Source organism: Procambarus clarkii, chromosome 14, assembly GCF_040958095.1.
Source record: "Procambarus clarkii isolate CNS0578487 chromosome 14, FALCON_Pclarkii_2.0, whole genome shotgun sequence".
Classification (NCBI taxonomy): Eukaryota; Metazoa; Arthropoda; class Malacostraca; order Decapoda; family Cambaridae; genus Procambarus; species Procambarus clarkii.
The window spans coordinates 46222966-46246829 of NC_091163.1; the positions used below are offsets into that span (position 1 = coordinate 46222966).

The 23864-nt window shown below is 40.7% G+C and overlaps 1 protein-coding gene across 2 annotated transcripts in view; it reads right to left on the bottom strand.

Moving 5' to 3' along the window:
- The window catches only part of LOC123752829 (uncharacterized), a 64714-nt gene extending 46348 nt beyond the window's left edge, over nucleotides 1-18366 (bottom strand). The window contains exon 1 of one of the 2 annotated variants that reach the window (XM_069324583.1): nucleotides 18277-18366. In XM_069324583.1, the coding sequence (XP_069180684.1) occupies nucleotides 18277-18282 (6 nt within the window). In that variant the 5' untranslated portion in view covers nucleotides 18283-18366. Of the gene's footprint in view, nucleotides 1-4222; nucleotides 4342-18276 lie in introns of those variants that run through there. The other variant, XM_069324585.1, reaches the window with a different exon arrangement.
- Between the last annotated feature and the right edge of the window lie 5498 nt (nucleotides 18367-23864).

The window sequence follows — 23864 nt, forward strand, 5'->3', positions numbered from 1 at the left end:
AGGTTGAAAATGGGGAAAAAAATCACGGAAAATTTAAAGGAGATGTGTGAAACATTAAATGAAAAATTCCAAAGTGTGTTTGTACAAAATGAAATCTTCAGGGAACCAGACACAATATGAATTCCAGAGAACAACATAGAGCACATAGAGGTGTCTAGAGACGAAGTGGAAAAAATGCTCAAGGAGCTAAGTAAGAACAAAGCAGTTGGTCCAGATGGAGTTTCACAATGGGTTCTGAGAGAATGTGCACCTGAGCTCAGCATTCCACTTCAACTGATTTTTCAGGTATCCCTGTTTACAGGAGTTGTAGTTGATGTGTGGAAAAAGGCTAACATAGTTCCAATCTACAAAAGTGGCAACAGGGAAGGCCCCCTTAACCCTTAAGCTGCTAAGGGGTCCTGAGGAGATTTACACCCCCTGTGTGCAAGAAAAAAAAAATAAAAAAAATTATTGTTTTCTAAAAATGTTAATTTGTGTTCCCTGAGCATGGGGAAAAAAAATCGTAGGTCACATATTTTGGCCATAATAGGTCGAGGAAGTCTGGTAAAATGTTGGGGTTGACAGAGCGGTCGTCAGAGACCGTCAGCGTCATCTGAGCTGACAGGTGGGAGTTGCCACAAAGATATTATTACCTAATTATTTCAATCTCTCTAATTGATTTTTGTAGTAATATTATTCAATAGTGTGTAGTGTGATACATTTATATAATAAATTGGTGAATCATTGCTATACTCGAAAGTATGGTGTGCATATTAGTGATTCAATTATTATGTTCATAAAACAATAAACAAATAGTTTTACTGTTATTACACTCTATACATAGGTTATATATAAGTATCTGCATGTTTTATTCACTATAACGAATAAGTTGGTATTATGAGTCAAAAAGCAACGTGGAGTGACCGCCACACACCAGCCAGCCACTCCCTCAACAACGCCTCACTCGTCCACTAACTCCTCCCACCGTCCTATTATTTATTTAATTTGCTATATACAGACGTTATATATAAGGATCTACATGTTTTGTTTAACACAACTGTACAACTAAGCTGATATAGTTAGTTCAGGCACTAAGAGTCGTCGCTACACACAGTCAGCTGGCGGCTACCTCCCTCACTCATTCAAGGTCAGGTGCACTAAAATTTCTCCCCCCAACAGTACTGTTTGCAGTGTTGTTACACTATACTGTATATGCACATTATATATAAGTATATACATTTGTGTTCCCCATAGAGAACCACTGAGCTGGTATGGTGAATGCAGACAATAACAGGTGACCACACATTCAAAAGGTGACACCCCTAGGGTCAACACTTGCAGCAGAGGAGCTCCAGCATATTTCAACAATCCTAAGTATTGTAGTACAGGTTGATGGTAGTGAGTGGTGTCCCAGAGAACATAAAGGTATAGTGCTTTTGAAAAACAGGTGAGATAACAGGAATGTGCTAAGGGAAGTGAAAAATCAGATAAGAAAAAGTTGCCGTAGTGTTTCCAGTGCAGAGAAGAACATTCAAGATGGCCGCCGGCAAGAGGAAAACAAAACAGAGCTTGATTTTGAGGGATTCAATGAAGAATGCATTGATATTAGCAGTCTACATAACAAGTTGGTAAAATTAGATACTATAGTGAACTCTCATGCAGAAATAATTAGTAAATTGAAAGAAAGTAATGACCATTTGAATAGCAAAGTTTTATGTCTTGAGGGTTTAGTGAAAGACTTGCGCAAGGATAAGAATCAATTGGAAACAAATTGCAAAGCATGGAAGAAGAAAATAAACTCTTAAAAATAGCTTTGGAAGAAGTTAAAGTAAATTTAAACATAAATGACTACAATAGGTTAGGCAAGGAAATTCAACAGGAGAAACAGCTTTTGTCAGCACAGATGGAGGAAGTTACACAGGGAATAGAACAGTGCAAGAAAGATATGCAACTCACTTATGCACAAGTGGCCAAGGATGGCCAAGGAGAAGGAATAAATTGAAGCAGCAGTAAAGGAAGCCAAACACTGCAGCAACCAAGATAAAACAAACATTAGGCTGCAAGTGAGAAAGGAATTGGCATCTAACTTGAAGTTGGTGCAAAACACAGTTGATCGGAGCAAATCCCTGATAATTTTTGGCTGCAAAGAAAAGGAGATAACATCTAGGTCAGAAAGAGCTGTAGAAGAAGCGAAAGTAGTAGATAAAATTGTTGGCCTCGTAGAAGGTCTTACTACCATAGAGAATGTGTGCGACTACAGGAGAATAGGCAGATACGTAAAAGGGAAAGATCGACCTTTGAGGATCACCCTAAACAGTGCCAAACAGATGGAAGAAGTATTAATTAAGGAATGCTAGAAAATTACAAAGTGATGAGGATGGGAAAGTGTGGTCTTTAAGACGAGATCTTTCAAAAGAAGATAGAGAGAAGCTGAAACTGAACCTCGCCGAGGCAAAACGTTTAAATGAGAGCAGGAATGAAGAAGAAATCAATTCTTTTTTCTACAAAGTGATAGGGGTAGGCAGACCAGTAAAGTGGTACATAAAGGCAAATCAACAAAATCAATAGAGAGAGGGGGAGTGAAGAATAAGGAGAGGGGGAACAAGTTCCTGAAGATTGCATACACCAACATAGATGGAGTGAGATCGAAGATACTGGAGTTAAGTAATGTAATACAGATGCAGACACCAGACATTGTTGCACTCACAGAGACAAAACTTAAAGATGTTATTTTAAATGAGGTCATATTCCCAAGGGGCTACTCAATTTGGAGACTGGACAGAAAAATTAAGAAAGGCGGTAGCGTTGCTGTGCTGGTGAAAGAACACCTAAAGGTGAAAGAGAATAATGACTGCCAATCCACAAGAAGTTGACATATTAGCACTAGAGATCTGCCATGAGGATGATAAACCAATGATCATAAAAGCATAAGTATCCACTCAATTTAACGACCTCTTTTATACCGATCTGCCGGTATTAACCCTCAAACCGCTAGGGGCCCAAATGGAATTCACACCCACAGGCGCAACAAAAAAAAAATTCCAAAAAATTCTTTCGTCTTATAGAAGTGTTCATTTTTGTTCCCTGATCACGGAAAAAATAACAAAAAAATCGTAGGTGGCATATTTTAGCCGCAATAGGGGTAGGGAAGTGTGGCAAAAAAGGGGCGTTGGCAGAGCCTTCGCCAGATGAGGTCTACTCCGCCCGAGCTGTCAGACGGCAGTTGCCACAAATATATTATTACCTAATTATTTCAATGTCTCTGATTGATTTTCTCTTAGTTTTTTTTGCAGTAATATTATTCCATACAGTGAATTGTGGTATATTTATATTATAAAATGTGTGAACCATCGCTGTACTCAAAATTATGGTGTGCATATTAGTGATTCAATTATGTTCATAAAACAATAAACGAATAGTTTTGCTGTTGTTACACTATATACACAGGTTATATATAAGTATTTGCATGTTTTGTACACCATAACGAACTACTAAGTTGGTCTTGTGAGTCAAAAAGCTATGAGGAGTGATCGCCAAACACCAGCGAGCCACTCACTGCCACTCCCTCCCCCAACACCACCTCACTTACCCTCATTCCCCTCCTACAATACTCTTTCTGTATTTATTCACTATACACAGACGTTATATATACGTATTTACATGTTTTGTTCACCATAACTGTACATCTAAGCTTGTATGGTGAGTAAAGGCCACAAAGATGTAGCTACTCACACAGTCAGCTGATCGGCGGCCGCCCTCAAGGCCAGATGCACTAATATTTGTCCTTCAACAATACTGTTTGTGGTGTTATTACGCTATATACACATATTATATATAAGTATCTACCTGTTTTATTCACCATACCTGAACAAATAAGCTGGTATGGTGCCCAAAGACTATTGTGGTCACCAGTAAACAACATGATAAGTCGTGCAGACGACGCCACCGCCCTCACCAAAATGGCGGCTCCCAACCTACTCTTCTTGCTATTTATACCGCCTATATACACACGTTATATATAAGTATCTACATTTGTGTTCACCACATCGAACCACTAAGCTGGTATGGTGAGTGCAGTCAATAAATGGTGGCCACACACAGTCAGAAGACGACGCCACAACCCTCCCTCCACAGCCTTACGCCTCCCTCCATGGAGCACAGCGCTAAATATCACCACAATCCTGCTATTATCAGAATCCAGGTCAGTTTTATCACAGTCAGGGGGCTTCAGTAATACTCTCACTGCTAAATAATAGCAGTATCATATATATTATGGTATTTGTAGGCGATGCTGTGGTCACAAGCTGAACAGAGGTGCTGTGAGCTCGTGCTGCGTGCACCAGCCTTGGTGGCTTGCTCAATACTGACGCTCTCACACCCAAGAATGTTGGCCTGGATTTTGTTTCTAGGTGGCATCTGGCAACTATCGGTCGTGGCTGTACTATAGCTGCCCCTATCCCAGGCGGGGAGTTTAAATTATAGCGCTAGACACGAAATCATATATAAATGATGTGCGCGGTTTCGGTTTTGTCACTGATATCATTTATATATGATATGCGCGGTTTGAGGGTTAACAACTGGTTTGGGAGATCGGTATCTGGAGCCTCGTATACCAGTCTGGTGGTCGATATTACCAACGGTCGGTATTGAGTTTGTTTTGGCATTGGCAGCCTCTCACATGGCGACCAGGCGATCATCCAGAGTGGTATATTAAATCTTAACATTTTTAAAATGATTCAGTTTTATGAAGAAAATTCTAAATTATTATTAATAAAATATTTTAAAACAATTGTTATTAAGAAAATTCTTTGTTTTCTTATTAGATACCTTTTATAGTATAGGCAATAGGTATTTTTTTTCCCACGGACCTAGAATGTACTGCGCCTGGCCATGTGACCGCATAGTTTACTGTCAACTCACTGTCAACTCGTGCAGCTGAGAGCAATGTCTCAGAATATTAGCCAGAGAAAATCAGATTCAAACAAAAATAGATAAATTCATGATTTCAACGGTTCGTGAAAGCACCCACTGGGAAGTTAACAAGTCATGCAGCATCCACTGGCAACGAGTGCCTACAAGCCATGTTGCACCCGCCGATGCTGAATTCCCACCAACAAGTTATGCAGCCTCCGCTGGCAATGAATGCTCTGCAAGCTATGCTGCACCCGCCGATGCTGAATTCCCATCAATAAGTCGTGCAGCCTCCGCCGGCAACGAATGTTCTGCAAGATATGCTGCACCCTCCTTTGCTGAATTCCCATCAACAAGTCGTGCAGCCTCCGCTGGCAACGAATGCTCTGCAAGCTATGCTGCACCTGCCGATGCTGAATTCCCATCGATAAGTCGTGCAGTCTCCGCCGGCAACGAATGCTCTGCAAGCTATGCTGCACCCCCCGATGCTGAATTCCCATCGACAAGTCATGGAGCATTCGCCAGCAACGAATGCTCTGCAAGCCATGTTGCACCCGCTGATGCTGAATTCCCATCAAAAGTCGTGCAGCCTCCACTAACGATATAAAATATGATTGAAAGGCATATAATTTAGTGTAAAAAGTGTTGATAGAGTACAGTATTGTAAGTGTTAATGATTATTTAAGCCTCGACAAAAAGATACTGTACAGTGTAAATATACAGTAGAAATAATTTTCAATTGTGAATTAGAATTAGAACTCATGTGAATTAGTAGTAAGACTACCTGTTGTGTTAAGTGAATGCCTGAAAACAAGTGTACATACTGTATGTATCCTGTATATAGTACTGAACAATATAAAACAAGCGCTGCAGAGGATGACGTAATCTTCACAGCTTCATTAAAAGTAAGTCAATTTACCAATTTTATTATAGTATTACAACATATTAATTGTTTTTTTTTCAACAAAAGCTACATATTAGTCTCTGCAAATGTATATTCTATCATTAGCAGAGAAAAGGTGAGCTCAAAATATTTCGTCTTGGCTAGCTCTCAGTGACAAGACTCGATCGCCATTGTTATGGCATGGCCGCCACAGTCTGTGTCATAACATTAAAAATACATTACCTGCACTGTTCAGGGTAAAACAAAACACATCTCTAAAATTTTATTGAGAAAATATTAACAATCACTGATTGATATATGAAGTATTTTGCAATACAAAGGAATGAACCAATTTTTTCCTACCCATCTGGACTTGATCAGACTGTGTTCACACATCATCCATGCCGCAGCCACCAGCTGGCTTAATCGTCGGCGTGGCACTAAATTGGAATGCAATTACACAATGAACTTTATTTAATTTTAGTTATACAGTATAAAATATATCCTACCTGAATGTAAGTTGAAAAATTACCCGTCCCAACTTAACTTCAGAAATAACGGAGCTCCGGAAATAACGACCAGGGCACAGCCCCATATAGGCCGTTAAATTGAGTGGATACTGTAGTCCACTGCCAAGCAGCACATGGTTAAAGGAGGAGCTAGATAGTAAACAAGAAGGTCTTATAACAATAATGAGAGAGATTATAGCGAGAGCGGATAACGATAGATCACGACTGTTGATTGTCGGTGACTTCAACTTGAAATCCATAGACTGGGAAGCATATGAAGCTAAAAGAGAAGATTTTTGGACCTGTAGATTTGTAGACCTCATCCTGGAGACATTCTTGTATCAACATGCTAAACAAGCTACGAGGATGAGGGAACCGTGAGGTTACCTTGAGGTGCTTCCGGGGCTTAGCGTCCCCGCGGCCCGGTCGTCGACCAGGCCTCCTGGTTGCCGGACTGATCAACCAGGCTGTTAGACGCGGCTGCTCGCAGCCTGACGTATGAGTCACAGCCTGGTTGATCAGGTATCCTTTGGAGGTGCTTATCCAGTTCTCTCTTGAACACTGTGAGGGGTCGGCCAGTTATGCCCCTTATGTGTAGTGGAAGCGTGTTGAACAGTCTCGGGCCTCTGATGTTGATAGAGTTCTCTCTCAGAGTACCTGTTGCACCTCTGCTTTTCAACGGGGTATTCTGCACATCCTGCCATGTCTTCTGGTCTCATGTGATGTTATTTCTGTGTGCAGGTTTGGGACCAGCCCCTCTAATATTTTCCACGTGTAAATTATTATGTACCTCTCCCGCCTGCGCTCAAGGGAGTACAGTTTCAGGCTCTTTAGTCGGTCCCAATAGTTTAGATGTTTTACTGAATGGATTCTAGCAGTAAAGGATCTCTGCACGCTCTCCAGGTCAGCAATTTCTCCAGCTATGAAAGGGGCTGTAATTGTGCAGCAGTACTCCATTCTAGAGAGCACAAGCGTTTTGAAGAGTATCATCACTGGTATAGCATCTCTAGTGTGAAAAGTTCTTGTTATCCAACATGTCATTTTTCTTGCAGTTGTGACGGCTACTTTATTGTGTTCTTTAAAGGTAAGGTCTTCCGACATGAGTACACCCAGTTCCTTTACATTGCCTTTTTGTTCTATGTTATGATTTGCCTGAGTTTTGTACGTGGTTTCCGTTTTTATATTTTCATTTTTTCCATAGCGCATGAGCTGGAACTTATCTTCGTTAAACACCATATTATTTTCTGTAGCCCATAGAAAGACCTGATCTACATCTGACTGGAGGTTTGCCGTGTCCTCTATGTTGCCTACTCTCATGAAGATCCTAGTGTCATCTGCAAAGGATGATACAGTGCTATAGGTTGTGTTCTTGTCTATGTCTGATATGAGGATGAGAAAAAGTACTGGAGCAAGCACAGTACCCTGGGGGACTGAGCTCTTCACGGTTGATGGGCTGGATTTTATTTTGTTGACTATTACACATTGGGTTCTGTTGGTCAGGAAATTGTATATCCATCTGCCTATTTTTCCGGTAATTCCTTTTGAACGCATTTTATGTGCAATAACACCATGGTCACATTTATCAAAAGCTTTTGCGAAATCTGTGTAATTACATCAGCGTTTTGTTTGTCTTCCATAGCATCTAATGCCATATCATAGTGGTCCAGCAACTGCGACAGGCAAGAGCTCCCTGTTCTGAAACCATGTTGTCCGGGGTTATGGAGATGCTGTGATTCCATGTATTTTGTGATCTTACTTCTTAGCAGCCTCTCTAAAAAAAATTATGATGTGCGATGTTAGTGCTGTCGGTCTGTAATTTTTTGCCTCTGCCTTATTTCCTCCTTTATGAAGTGGTGCTATCTCTGCTGTTTTTAGTATATCAGGAATAACACCAGTATCTAGGCTTTGTCTCCACAGAATGTGGAGGGCCTGCGATAGTGTTTTTTTACAGTTCTTTATGAATATGGAGTTCCAAGAATCCGGGCCTGGTGCAGAGTGCATAGGCATACTGTTTATGGCTTCTTCAAAATCCAGTGGGGATAGGGTGACATCTGATATATGATTTGATGTTGGTATCATATCCATGAAAAATTCATTTGGGTTATCAATCTTTAGTGTGTTTAATGGCTCGCTGAAAACAGAGTCGTACTGCTTCCTCAGTAGCTCGCTCATTTCTTTGTTGTCATCGGTGAAAGTTCCATCTCCCTTTCGCAGGGGCCCGATACTAGATGTGGTTTTTTATCTTGATTTTGCATAGGAGAAAAAATATTTCGGATTTCTCTCTATTTCACTGATGGCCTTTTGCTCTCTTTGCCTCTCCTGGGTTTTGTATGATTCTTGTAGCTTCCATTCAATTGTTTCTATTTCTCTACCTAACCTTCTTCGCCGTTCTTGAGATAGGGTGCAACTCTCAAGTTGTTCCGCGATTCGTTTTCTTCGCCTATATAGGGAACGACGTTCCCGTTCCAATCTGCATCTCTTCCTCTTTTTTCTTAGGGGTATGCGGTTTGAACATATTTCTAGTGCTACTGAGCTTATTTTTGCCAGGCACTGGTTCAGGTTTGCATTTTCTAGCTGTTCTTCCCAGTTTATTTCTGTGAAGTCCTGGTTTATTTGCTATCAGTTTATCTGTTTATTATTGAAGTTGAATTTGCTGAAATCTCCTCCACCGGGAATTTGGACTGGTTTTGAAGGACTACTCTCCATGGTTGTCATAACTTCAATTAAGTTGTGATCTGAGTAACTGGTATTTGTAATCATTATGTTCCTGATCAATTCATCATTATTAGTGAAAATGAGGTCCAGCGTGTTCTCCTTCCTAGTTGGTTCTACTATTTGCTGGTTTAAGGCAAACCTGTCACACATCTGTAGTAGGTCATTTGCATGTGCCTGTTCATTTAGGCTACTTCCTGGTATTCTTTCTGATATTACTGTATTAGCCAGGTGCTTCCATTTCAGATGCCGTAGGTTGAAGTCCCCAAGCAGGATGATGTTCGGAGCTGGATTTGTGAGGTTTTCCAAGCAGTGTTCTATTTTCATTAGTTGGTCTTTAAACTGCTGAGGGTTTGCCTCCGGTGACTTATATACAAGGACAATAACTACATTTATAATCTCTATTTTGATTATCAGCACTTCCGCCATATCATGAGGTTTTAGCAGCTCAGTACAGATGAGTGTGTCTCTGATGTAGAGGCTGACCCCACCCTGAAGCAGGTGTTTCCTATCACATCTGAAAAGATTGTACTCTGAGATCCATATTTCACCGTTCGGGAAGGGGACGTTCCCTCCATGCTAGATTTGATATTTACCAGGAAGGAGGAAGAGATATTTGACATTCAGTACCTTCCTCCCTTGGGTAAAAGCGACCATGTCTTTTTGGGAATAAAGTAAGCAATGCGTTATAATCTGGAAGAAAATAAGGAGGTTGAAGCAGTTGAAAAAACTGACTTCAGGAGAGGACATTATGGCGACCTTATAAATTTTTTTAGTGAGTATAATTGGACAGACTTGATGCTAGGCAAGGAAGTGAATGAGATGTATGTCAAGTTTTGTGAAATACAGTGGGGCCTCGACTTACGATGCTAATCCGTTCCCAGAGAAAGATCGTAAGTCGAAGCGATTTTTCCCATAAGAAATAAAGGAATTGAATTAATCCATTCCCCACCCTCCAAAATATTAACATACAAATACATTTTATACTGAATACAATGTTTTTTTCTAACTACAATACAGTACCAAAGTGTCTCTTACCTTTATGGAGGGCTCTTGATGGCGTATGGAAGAGGGTGATGAGGGGGGAGGAAGAGAGTTGTTCCTGTTTGGAAGGGGAGTCCCCTTCCATTATCACATCAGGCAGTGATGTTTTCTCTGGTATACTCTCTCTCCTACGTTTTGCCTGAATACCACTAGGACCTGGTTGTGGTTCAGTGCTTGTTTTTCTCACTACAAATTTGTCAAGAGACATTTGTTTTTTTCCTTCATTTTAACATTTGTCTGTAATGATGCATCACAGTGTCATTGAATAGATTAAGGCAATGACCTACTGCAGCTTGATTTGGGTGAGTCGTTTCAGCAAAAGTTTGCAATTCTTCCCTTGCTGCACACATTTTCTTAATTGTTGAGGACGAGACATTCTGTACTCTTGTTTCTGCTCTATGGTCATCCTTACATGGGTTTTCATATGTTGAGCCTTACCACTGACTTTCCTGGGACTCATGGCATGATATATAATATTTACTTTAATGTTCAAAATGCAAAAAATCACCACAAAAGCGGAATTTCTTATAGGCGCGATCGTCACTAAGCGGGCAGCTGTAGTAAACTGAGGCAGGTCGGCCGCGTGACTTGGAACCACGGGCTCGGTCGACCCGAACGTGTACCAACAAATATCGGAAGTCGACGACAACATCGGATGTCGAGTCGCATTTTTTGATGAAATTTACATCGTAACTCGAAATTGTCGTAAGTAGGGGCAATCGTATGTCAAGGTGCCACTGTATATGATAAAGTCACAAAAAAATTTATACCAGAACAGAGATGCAGAACTAGGAAACAGGATTGGTTCAATAGAAATTGCGAGAGGGCCAGAGACCAAAAGACACAAAAATGGAATCAATACAGGAAGAGGCCAAACCCCCAAACATACCAGTGACACAAAGATACAAGAAACAACTACACGGCAGTGAGGAGAGAGGCAGAAAGAAATTTTGAAAAAGGGATTGCAGACAAATGTAAAACAGAACCAGGTCTATTCTATAAATTCATAAACAACAAATTGCACATAAAGGATAATATTCAGAGGTTGAAAATGGGAAATAGATTCATGGAAAATGAAAAGGAACTGTGTGAAACACTAAACAAAAAGTTCCAAAGTGTGTTTGTACAAAATGAAATCTTTAGGGAACCAGATACAATAAGAATTCCAGAGAACAACATAGAGCACATAGAGGTGTCTAGAGACAAAGTGGGAAAAAATGCTCAAGGAGCTAAGTAAGAACAAAGCAGTTGGTCCAGATGGAGTTTAACCATGGGTTCTGAGAGAATGTGTACCTGAGCTCAGCATTCCACTTCAACTGATTTTTTAGACATCCCTATGTACAGAAGTTGTAGCTGATGTGTGGAAAAAGGCTAACATTGTTCCAATCTACAAAAGTGGAAACAGGGAAGACCCCCTTAATTATTGGCCTGTATCATTGACAAGTGAAATAGTCAAAATATTGGAAAAAATAATTAAAACTAAATGGGTAGAACACCTGGAGGAAAATGATATAATATCAGACACAGTATCGTTTTCGATCTGGAAGATCCTGTGTAACGAACTTACTCAGTTTTTATGATCGAGCCACAGAGATTTTACAGGAAAGAGATGGTTGGGTTGACTGCATCTATCTAGACCTAAAAAAGGCTTTCGACAGAGTTCCCCATAAGAGGTTGTTCTGGAAACTGGAACATATTGGAGGACTGACAGGTAAGGTTCTAACATGGATGAAAAACTTCCTGTCAAAAAACGAGGGCCGTAATTAGAGGCAAGGTATCGGATTAGAGGAATGTCACGAGTGGAGTACCACAGGGTTCAGTTCTTGCACCGGTAATGTTCATTGTCTACATAAACGATCTACCAGTGTGAATACAGAATTACATGAACATGTTTACTGATGATGCTAAGATAATAGGGAAGATAAGAAACCTAGATGATTGTCATGCTCTTCAAGAAGTCCTGGACAAAATAAGTATATGAAGCAACACATGGCAAATGGAATTTAATGTGAATAAATGCCATGTTATAGAATGTGGAATTGGAGAACATAGACCCCACACAACCTATAAATTATGTAAGAAATCTTTAAAGAATTCTGACAAAGAAAGGGTTCTAGGGGTGGTTCTAGAAAGAAAACTGTCACCTGAGGACCACATTAAGAACACTGTGCGAGGAGCCTATGCTACACTTTCTAACCTCAGAATTGCTTTTAAATACATGGATGTTGAAATACTCAAGAAGTTGATCACGACTTTTTTTAGACCAAAGCTCGAATATGCAGCGGTTGTATGGTGCCCATATCTTAAGAAGCACAGCAACAAACTGGAAAAGGTGCAACGACATGCCACTAAGTGGCTCCCAGAACTGAAGGACAAGAGCTACGAGGAGAGGTTAGAGGCATTAAATATGCAAAAACTAGAAGATAGAAGAAAAAGAGGTGATATGATCACTTCGTAGAAAATAGTAACAGGAATCCATAAAATTGATAGGGAAGAATTCCTGAGACCCGGAACTTCAAGAACAAGAGGTCATAGATTTAAACTAACGAAACAAAGCTGCCGGAGAAATATAAGAAAATTCCCTTTTGTAAACAGAGTGGTAGACAGCTGGAACAAGTTAGGTGAGAAGGTGGTGGACGCCAAAACCGTCAGTAATTTCAAAGCGTTATATGACAAAGAGTGCTGGAGGGACAACTATCAGCCTGGATAGCTCCGGGGAGTCAAAGGGGCTCCCCCCCCCCAAGAAAGGGATGAAAACCCCTACATAGAAGGCACAAAAGGCTCAAGAAGAGGCAAAAAGCGCAAGTGCTGCAATCGGGTTCCCCACAAAGACCCGAGAACCCACAACAGGGGCTCCTAGGGCAGAGCCATCCTCAATGCCCACAACCCCTGCAGAAAAGGTAAAGTCCAAGGAAAAGGCAGAAAAAAAGGGGTCTGCTGGTAGGACCCAGAAGCCTCGGCAGGAGGAACAGACTCAAATGCCTCCGACACCGACCCAAATGGGACAACCCCCGAAGCCGCCAGAGTCGGGAGCAGGAAGGGGGGAAAAGGGCAGAGCGAACATGGAAAGGACTGAGAAGTGCAGATGGAACCAGAGTCGAAGCAACAAACACCCCCAAGTCTGGATCCCTTGCAACGCTGAAGCTGCCTGTAGTCGAACGTCAGTGTCAAGAGTGTGAGAAATTAGAGCAGAAACAGAGAACATGTCTCGCAAGATTCTGGGTCAAAGGTGTCGTTGACCCAACAAGCAGCATGATAAAGGCATAAAAGGTGACTGTCACCCTGAGACAAGGGCACAGAACAACCCTCAAACTCGCACAAGGCGAGGTGGAACTCAGAAGGCGCATCCACTGGTCAGCTGAGCCCCGACGGGGATTTCCAGGGCCCCCAGGCTGACTGCTACGGGAAACCCAGGAGGGGCACTGCCAAAACCAGTTAAACCCAAAACTACCACGGGGAAAACTGCTAAAAAGCTGAACCCCTGTGATGTGTACAATTACGGGGGCGTAGTGAAGGGCCACCCAAATACCTTAATGTAGACGAATTGCCAAATAAGGAAGACCGCCTCTCCAAGGAAGGAAAAAAAAACGCAAGAGTACAGCATCACCAAAGGAACAGAACACAGCCACTACGTAGGTAGGCAAGCTGGGCAGTATCTTGCATCCCAACCAGCAAGACAACACCACTTCCTACCCAAGGCCAAACAAAGGCCACAAAAACCACAGCTGGCTCCAAGGGCGGGGCAAAAACTGAGCAGCAAGAACTCCTACAAAAGTGGAATCCTGAAAGCTCTATGGAAGATAACCCCTAGAACTCATGGGTAGTACTTACAGGGCAAATAGGAAAGGGAGCCTTAACCCTTAACCATTAAACTGTTCAATACGTCATATGACGTGTTGAATAACTTACGCAAAAGTGCATACCACGTCGTGTGACATTTTGGAGTACTGTCTCCATTCGATCATCCGGACTATATGGGAAGGACCCCCCAGCCGGATTATCACATATTTGGATAATGGTACTTTTTCACATACGAGTCCAAAAGTGACCATTTCCAACTATTTTTATACTACAAACAACATAATTTGAATTGCCTTGCCACATATAATTATTAAATATTCAACTAGAAACCTCAACTTACCTTGTTGGTGTTCGTCTTCTTGATTGATGCCACACATCTTGAAGTTAAGAATTCTTAACAATTTACGTAACCTATTCTAACACAACACTAAAATTAACACTTAAAATTACTGTACAGTTCATTAAGCAAAGTTAGTTTTGACTACCAGCTGCTGAAGCCTCACTGGTTGAAGTCATTTGGGTTGCCTGTGAGGCCTCGCTTCTTTAAGGCGCTTGCATGCGCCTCACTTGTTGAAGGCGCTTGACTTACCTGTGGCGCCTCACTTGTTGAAGGCATTTGGCTGCCTGTGACGCCTCACTGGTTGAACAACACGTAACTTGTCTTTAATTGCTAGGACAACCTTCTTCCTCTTAACACCTCCAGAACGATTGATGCTGCTACCAGACATAGTCTTGGGCAAAAATGTTCAAAGTTACTATGAAAATAAAAAAGTTATTTAAAAAAATATTTCACTAATAGCGCAGCCCTGTGTATAACACGAGGGACGGACGCACATGGGTTGACCAGTGTTGGACGGGTCCACTTGGGGTGGGGCAGCTATAGCACGTTATGTAGGCCACCAGGAGGGAAAAAAACTCACAATATTTTTGAAGGAAACTTCAGCCTGTGCACATTGCTTTTACGAAACTTATTTATTTGTTATTTCATAATTACTAGTACTTATTTCATTTGTTTTTGGCTATGATTAATTGTTCTAAAATTAATGGAAATTCCTGTACCCAGGTGGTCCCTCCCGACGCACAAACACCACCCACCCACCCCACCCCTTCCTCCACCACGCGTCTAGAGCCACAGACGGGATTAATGCAGTACGGCCGAATTTTCATCCAGCCAAACCAGCTTTTATCTGGTTCCTGTGGCCATTTTGGCCGGATATTGTGATAACTTTATCCGATCACGATTTTGGCCATATAAGGGCGTTTTTCGGATGTTTGACTCCCGGATAATCGCGGGGTTACAGTACTACACAAAATTTAAACGACCCGCAGATACACAGGGTTCACATCACCTTCCTCTGGGCTTTTGTAAACAGACATTTAAAAAAAAAAAAATATCATGGGCAATATTCCCGGGAGTGAGGGGCCTCAGTACTGAGTAAGCCATCAAGGCTGGCGCATGCACCATGAGCTCACAGCACTGCTGTTCAGCTTGTGACCACAGCATCGCCTAAAAATGTCAAAAATATATGTAACTAGTATTATTTAGTGATGATAGTATTACAGAAGACCCCTGACTGTGATAATAATGACCAGGATTCTGATAATAGCAGGATTGTTGTGATAATTTGCACTGTACTGTGGGAGGAGTAATGTTGGAGGGAGGGAAGGCTGTAGCGTCGTCTGCCGAATCTGTGTGGTCACGTGTTGCTGTCTGCACTTACTATACCAGCTTAGTGGTTTGCTATAGTAAACAAAACATGCAGATACCTTGAGGTTACCTTGAGGTGCTTCCAGGGCTTAGCGTCTCCGCGGCCCGGTCGTCGACCAGGCCTCCTGGTTGCCGGACTGATCAACCAGTGAGTCACAGCCTGGTTGATCAGGTATCCTTTGGCTCAGATACTTACAGGTATCAGATACTTACATATAATGTCTGTATATAGTGAAAAAAGCAAAAACAGTATGGTGGGAGGAGAATGTTGGCAAGTCAGGTGAGGTGAGGGAGGGAGTGGTGGCCAATGACTGGCTGGCTAGCTGGTGTACCGGCCACTCCTTGCTGCTTTTAGACTCATCATACCAACTTAGTGCTTCGTTATGGTGAACACAAATGTAGATACTTATTACACTATATATACACGTTATATATAACAGCAAAAGGGGTGTTGGGAGAAGCCATTTTGGTGAGGGTGGTGGCATCACATTCCTGACTTGTCATGCTGTGCAAGGGTGGCCACTATGGTCTTTGTGCACTATACCAGTTTAGATGAACAGTTATGGTGAACAAAGCATATAGATACTTATATATAATGTTTGTATATAGTGAATAAAGGTAAAAAAAGTATGGTGGGAGGAGGATGTTATAATTGACATAATTGAATCAATAATATGCACACTATAATTTTGAGTACAGTGATTATTCACACCATTTTTTTCCCCCTTCGTTGTAACACTTGACTGTAGTGAGGCATCACATTGTCATTAAAAAGGTTAATGCAACGGCCTACTACAGCTTGCTCTGGGTAAGTCGTTTCAAAAAAGTTTGCATTTCTTCTCACAGCCTACACCACTTCTTAATTGTTGAGGAAGGGACATTCTCTACTGCCTCCTCCTCCTCCCTTGAAGACATTTCCTCAGATTCCTCTTGTTGCTGCTCCTTGTGGTCATTCTCACATGTGTTTTCTTGGCTTGATTCTTACCACTGGCTTTCTTGGGACCCATGACGAGATATACAATAAAAAAAATATGTTCAAAGAGCCAAAAATCCGAAAACAACTGTAATTCTTTACAAAGAATTCAGGCACGATTGTCACTAGTCGGAAGGCACTGATAAACTGGGACACTATCACCGAGCCACCACACACTTGGTTGGCCATACGCGTATCAACAAACTCGTTTTCCGAGGCAAAGTTCGTAACCTGATTTGAATTTTTTGAAGAAATTGGGCTTGTAACTCAAAATGTTTTTAAATTGGGGCATTTGTAAGCCAAGGTGTCACTGTATATCCCTATCAGCCAGGATAGCTCCGGGGAGCGGATATGGGCTCCCTCAAGAAAGCAAAACAATTAAATTCTTCACAAAGAATTCAAATGCGATCGTCACTAAGCCCCTAAGTGGAACACACTGGCAAACCAGGAACCATGCGCTCGGTCAACCTATATGTGTATCAACAAACTTGCCAAGCGAGGCAGAGCTCGTATACCGAGTCAAATTTTATGAAGAAATTGAGCTCGTAAGCCAAAAAATTAGTAAAGAGGGGCATTCGTCAACCGAGGTTCCACTGTAATGTGCTGTACAATGCATCCTCACTCTTAACGAACCTCGCTCTAATGAATTCCCAGCTGGTTTGAACAAAATACATTCGGTACTAAATGTTCAGTGGAATATACAAATGTTCATCTGTGTTGTTCTACTGATGGTATTGACCTAGACTGGCATTGCAGGGCTGGCGAGAGAATTGTGTACTGTACACACTCTCCACATCGACCACTTCAATATCCGTATCATTAGTATCAGACATCTGTACAGTATTAGATCTTTTTCCTGATTTGAATTATCAATATCACTGGCATGGTCATCTCCAAGCAATATGCTCTGTATTTCAACATCAGAGTGTTTTCTCAACATGGCCGAATGGGGACTGGGAGCTCAATGTGGATGCATCCAACATGGTTGCTACCGTGAAAATGAGTCTGCCCACGGCTGTGGGGCATGCTAGAATTTTTTTTCAAACAGGTGCATGCTCACTGGAAGTCTCAGGCCTCCATCTTGTACCCACGTTTTGAATCCTAAAATATACAAATGAGTGCATCAAAGGGTTATGCGCACCCCCAATCGAGCGCATTAAGACGCTATGTGCAGTTCAGAGGGTTAAACTCTCAACATAACTGGTTAAAAACACCATGATTAATACATTCACCATCACTGGGTGATGACAATATGATTAATACACTCACCATCACTGAGTAATGACACCATGATTAATACACTTGCTATCACTGGGTAATGATAATATGATTAATACAATTACCATCACTGGGTAATGATAATATGATTAATACAATTACCATCACTGGGTATTGACACACACGATTAATACACTCACCATCACTGGGTAATGACAAAATGATTAATACACTCACCATCACTGGTTAATGACATCACCATGATTAATACATTCACCATTACTGGTTAATGACATCACCATGATTAATACATTCACCATTACTGGTTAATGACATCAAGATTAATACTCACCATCATTAGTTAATAACATTATAATAAATACACTCACCATCACTAGTTATTGAAAACATAATAAATACAGTCATTATCACTAGTTACTGTAAACATCATGATTAATATGCTCACCATAACTGGTTAATGACATCAACATGACACACACACTCACCTCTTGTACAGTAAGAATAAAAGTGTTCTTACCATCATTAATGGGCAGAAGTTGTGTTTGCTATCGTCCTTGGTAGCCGAGCAGAGACTGGAAGCCGTATTACCTATTAGGGGAAATAAAACATTTAAGGTTTCTATAACTAAATTTTCCCACCAAAACATATAAATGTTAAGAAAAATTTAATAACCTTTTTTTAGGTATTGTGCTAAGAGCAGAAGTAAGGAGGGTGAGCAAGTTTAAGGAGACCAGGTAGGACTAAGGAAGGTGGGCAGGAGTAGGGAGTGTGGGCATGAATATGGAGAGTGGGCACGAAAGAAGGAACTAATAAAATACATCAAAACTTTTATTTATTTATTATACCTGTGTATATATATATATATACAGTATATATATATATATATATATATATATATATATATATATATATATATATATATATATATATATATATATATATATATATATATATGTCGTACCTAGTAGCCAGAACGCACTTCTCAGCCTACTATGCAAGGCCCGATTTGCCTAATAAGCCAAGTTTTCCTGAATTAATATATTTTCTCTTTATGTTTTTCTTATGAAATGATAAAACTACCCATTTCATTATATATGAGGTCAATTTTTTTTAATGGAGTTAAAATTAACGTAGATATATGACCGAACCTAACCAACCCTACCTAACCTAACCTAACCTATCTTTATAGGTTAGGTTAGGTTAGGTAGCAGAAAAAGTTAGGTTAGGTTAGGTTAGGTAGGTTAGGTAGTCGAAAAACAATTAATTCATGAAAACTTGGCTCATTAGGCAAATCGGGCCTTGCATAGTAGGCTGAGAAGTGCGTTCTGGCTACTAGGTACGACATATATATATATATATATATATATATATATATATATATATATATATATATATATATATATATATATATATATATATATATATATATATATATATATATATATATATATATATATATATATTAGTATATTTTGGTAGCAGTCTTTCCTGTAGACATATATTATTAAATATGACCGAAAAAGTAAGATTAATAATTCTAACACGAATTTTCTCAATCTTTCGTACATTTCTTTTCACTGTTGGAGGTAATTCAAAAATCAATTCCCCAAAATTCATTTTTATTTCTTGTCTGACGCGACACGAGCGCGTTTCGTAAAACTTATTACATTTTCAAAGATCTTTGAAGATCTCATCAGAATCTTCAAGGAACATCAGAAGTTCAGCGATGATCCATAGGAGTGTAATGTGGTTCATCACAACATCCAGCTACTCCCTGACACCCGGTCGATTCGTCAACCTTTCTACAGAATCAGCCCGAGCAAAAAGGAAGTCATGCGTACTGAGGTACAGTACCTCCTGGATCATGGGCTGGCCACCCCCTTGTGAGTCCCCTTGGGCCTCACCCTGCATCTTGGTGCCGAAACCGCACGGTAAAGTGAGGTTGTGTACTGATTACCGGAAATTGAATCTTGTGACTATCAAGGATGCTTATCCATTACCTAGAATAGATGACATCCTTGACGCAATTGGTAATGCTCGATATCTATCAAAGTTAGACTTACTCAAGAGATACTACCAAGTGTGTTTGACAGCGAGCTAAGGAAATATCTGCCTTTACCACTCCTTTGGCCTTTACAGATCAACCCGTTCTCGCAAATTCGTAAAGTCAATATTGACTTATTAACTACGTGCATAGGTGATATACTAAACATAATAGATACCCTTAAAAAGCTTCATAGAAAACACCGACCTTACCTAACCTTGTTAGTATCTTAAGATAAGCATCTTATTGCTTCGTAATTACAATTATTACTTAACCTATACCTATAATAGGTTAGGTAACAATTGTAATTACGAAGCTATAAGATGCTTATCTTAGGATACTAACAAGGTTAGGTAAGGTCGGTGTTTTCTATGAAGCTTTTTAAGGGTATCTATTATGTTTAGTATGTCACCTATGCACTTATTTAATAAGTCAATATTGACTTTACGAATTTGCGAGAACGGGTTGTACAGATACGAACGCCTTCCATTTGGACTATGTAATGCCTCGGCCACCTTCCAGCGAGCTGTCAACCGCGTCATCCAGGGCTTAGATAACACCTACGCCTATTTGGATGACATCGTTGTGGCAACCAACACCTGGAGCGAACATCTGCTCCAGCTGCAACGATTGTTTGCCAAGCTCCTGACAGCCGGCCTCACCATCAACTTGGGCAAGTCCACCTTTGCCAAAGGTAAAGTGCGTTATCTTGGTCATGAAATAGGGAGTGGCAGCATAGCTCCGTTAAACATACATACCCAAGCCATCCAGCATTACCCACAGCCTACCACCAGGAAGCAGCTCCTGCGCTTCCTTGGTCTTGCCTCCTACTACCGTAGGTTTGTCAAGAATTTTAGTACGGTGGCGACACCTTTGATCACTTTAACCAGCCCCAAGCAACGGTATAATTGGACCATTCAGCAGACCATTGCTTTTGAACAACTTAAATTCCTGCTCTGTTCTAACCCTATTCTCGCCTCGCCAGATATCACGAAGCCTTTCATCCTCCATGTCGACGCCAGTGGTACCGGCATTGGGGATGTCCTGATGCAACAACGAGGCGAGGATGTTTTACCTGTTAGCTACTACAGCTACAAGTTAAAAAAACACCAGAAGAATTACAGCACGATCGAAAAGGAGCTACTCTCCATCGTCCTGAACTTGCAGCACTTTGAATCATACCTGCAAGGTGCTCGGTCTACCACCATCTACTCGGACCACAATCCCCTATGCTTCCTGCAGCAAGCCCAATTCAACAATCAACGGCTTCTACAATGGGCTTTATATCTGCAGAATTTCAACCTGGAGATCTTCAACATCAAAGGTTCTGACAACATCATAGCAGACGCCCTCTCCAGAGTTTATGAGGTAGAAACAGCTCCACCTACCACTCTACCATCTGAAGACGTAACTTCACCCGTAAGTGCAGGCTTCGGGAGAGAGTTGTGACGAAAATCTCTTTCAAGAGAGATTGAGCCTGCTCTTCTCTACATGAAGTTACGTATTTTATACAAGAATAGATGCTACCTTCAAGATACGTCTCCCAGTAGCACAAAACGTTTTGACCAGGAGGCAAAACGTACCCAAGATTCACCCCCTACTCCACTCCCTCCACGCCGGCTCGTCATCAACCAGCCAACTACCCTTCCCAACCTGCCTGCTCCTGATTGGTGACTCGCCGACTGCACACCTGCACACTGCATCTCAGCGCCCTCTACCTGAGTCGATGTCTGGACTTGATCCAGCCATTGAAGTCAGAATATCCTTGTGCTCTCAAGCAGTGAACAATTAACTGATATATGCTGTATCAGGTGGATGTCTCGCAGCTAGCGCCATATTCTCAGCACCTGATTATTTTTCACCTTTAACGTTATATTATTGTAGAGTAACTTCATCCCTATTATTCATTTATGTTATATTGTTTTTGACTTGTTCTTTTGCACTGTACATTGCCAAGGGATTGTCTTTGTTTATAATTTGTTTTATATATTAATTAAAGTTTCATTGTTCATACTTTGTGTTTTGCGAATCTTCCCTTACTTTACCACAGACAAACAGACAAGCAGTCTATCTTTTTTTTTTGTAAGTGTGACTAGGCATTGACACCTGCCACTGAAGGACTGCCGAACATCTACACACCTCCAACACTTTCCTGTGTTGGAGGCTTCCTTTCCTATATATATATATATATATATATATATATATATATATATATATATATATATATATATATATATATATATATATATATATATATATATATATATATATATATATATATATATTTATATATTTATTCACATATATATATATATACATACACCACCTAAGGGCACTGGTAGTTGAGTGGACAGCATGCTGGATACGTAATCCTGTGGTCCACGGTTCGATCCCCAGTGCCAGCGAGAAACAACTGGCAAAGTTTCTTTCACCATGATGCCTCTGTCACCTAGCACAAAATAGGTACCTGGGAGTTAGACAGCTATTTTCACTCACTTTTACTTGTTTATTGTATTTTATTTGCTTTTCACACTTCTTGTGTGTGTTGTGTGTGTATGTGTAATTACCTAAGTGTAATTACCTAAGTGTAGTTACAGGATGAGAGCTACGCTCGTGGTGTCCCGTCTTCCCAGCACTCTTTGTCATATAACGCTTTGAAACTACTGACGGTCTTGGTCTCCACCACCTTCTCACTTAACTTGTTCCAACCGTCTACCACTCTGTTTGCGAAGGTGAATTTTCTTATATTTCTTCGGCATCTGTGTTTAGCTAGTTTAAATCTATGACCTCTTGTTCTTGAAGTTCCAGGTCTCAGGAAATCTTCCCTGTCGATTTTATCAATTCCTGTTACTATTTTGTACGTAGTGATCATATCACCTCTTTTTTTTCTGTCTTCTAGTCTTGGCATGTTTAATGCTTCTAACCTCTCCTAGTAGTTCTTGCCCTTCAGTTCTGGGAGCCACTTAGTAGCATGTCTTTGCACCTTTTCCAGTTTGTTGATGTGCTTCTTGAGATATGGGCACCACACAACCGCTGCATATTCTAGCTTTGGCCTATCAAAAGACATGAACAATTTCTTTAGTATATCGCCATCCATGTATTTAAATGCAATTCTGAAGTTAGAAAGCATAGCATAGGCTCCTTGCACAATATTCTTTATGTGGCCTCAGGTGTGTGTGTGTGTGTAATTACCTAAGTGTAGTTACAGGATGAGAGCTACGCTCGTGGTGTCCCGTCTTCCCAGCACTCTTTGTCATATAATGCTTTGAAATTACTGACGGTTTTGGCCTCCATCACCTTCTCACTTAACTTGTTCCAACCGTCTACCACTCTATTTGCGAAGGTGAATTTTCTTATATTTCTTCGGCATCTGTGTTTCGTTAGTTTAAATCTATGACCTCTTGTTCTTGAAGTTCCGAGTCTCAGGAATTCTTTCCTATCAATTTTATCTATTCCTGTTACTATTTTGAACGTAGTAATCATATCGCCTCTTTTTCTTCTATCTTCTAGTTTTTGCATATTTAATGCCTCTAACCTCTCCTCGTAGCTCTTGTCCTTCAGTTCTGGGAGCCACTTATTGGCATGTCGTTGCACCTTTTCCAGTTTGTTGATGTGCTTCTTAAGATATGGTCACCATACAACTGCTGCATATTCCAGCTTTTGTCTAATAAAAGTCGTGAACAATTTCTTTAGTATTTCTCCATCCATGTATTTAAATGCAATTCTAAGGTTAGAAAGTTTAGCGTAGGCTCCTCGCACAATGTTCTTAATATGGTCCTCAGGTGATAGTTTTCTATCTAAAACAACCCCTAGATCCTTTTCTTTATCAGAATTCTTTAAAGATTTCTCACATAATTTATAGGTTGTGTGGGGTCTATGTTCTCCAATTCCACATTCCATAACATGGCATTTATTCACATTAAATTCCATTTGCCAAGTGTTGCTCCATATACTTATTTTGTCCAGGTCTTCTTGAAGGGCATGACAATCATCTAAGTTTCTTATCTTCCCTATTATCTTAGCATCATCAGCAAACATGTTCATGTAATTGTGTATTCCCA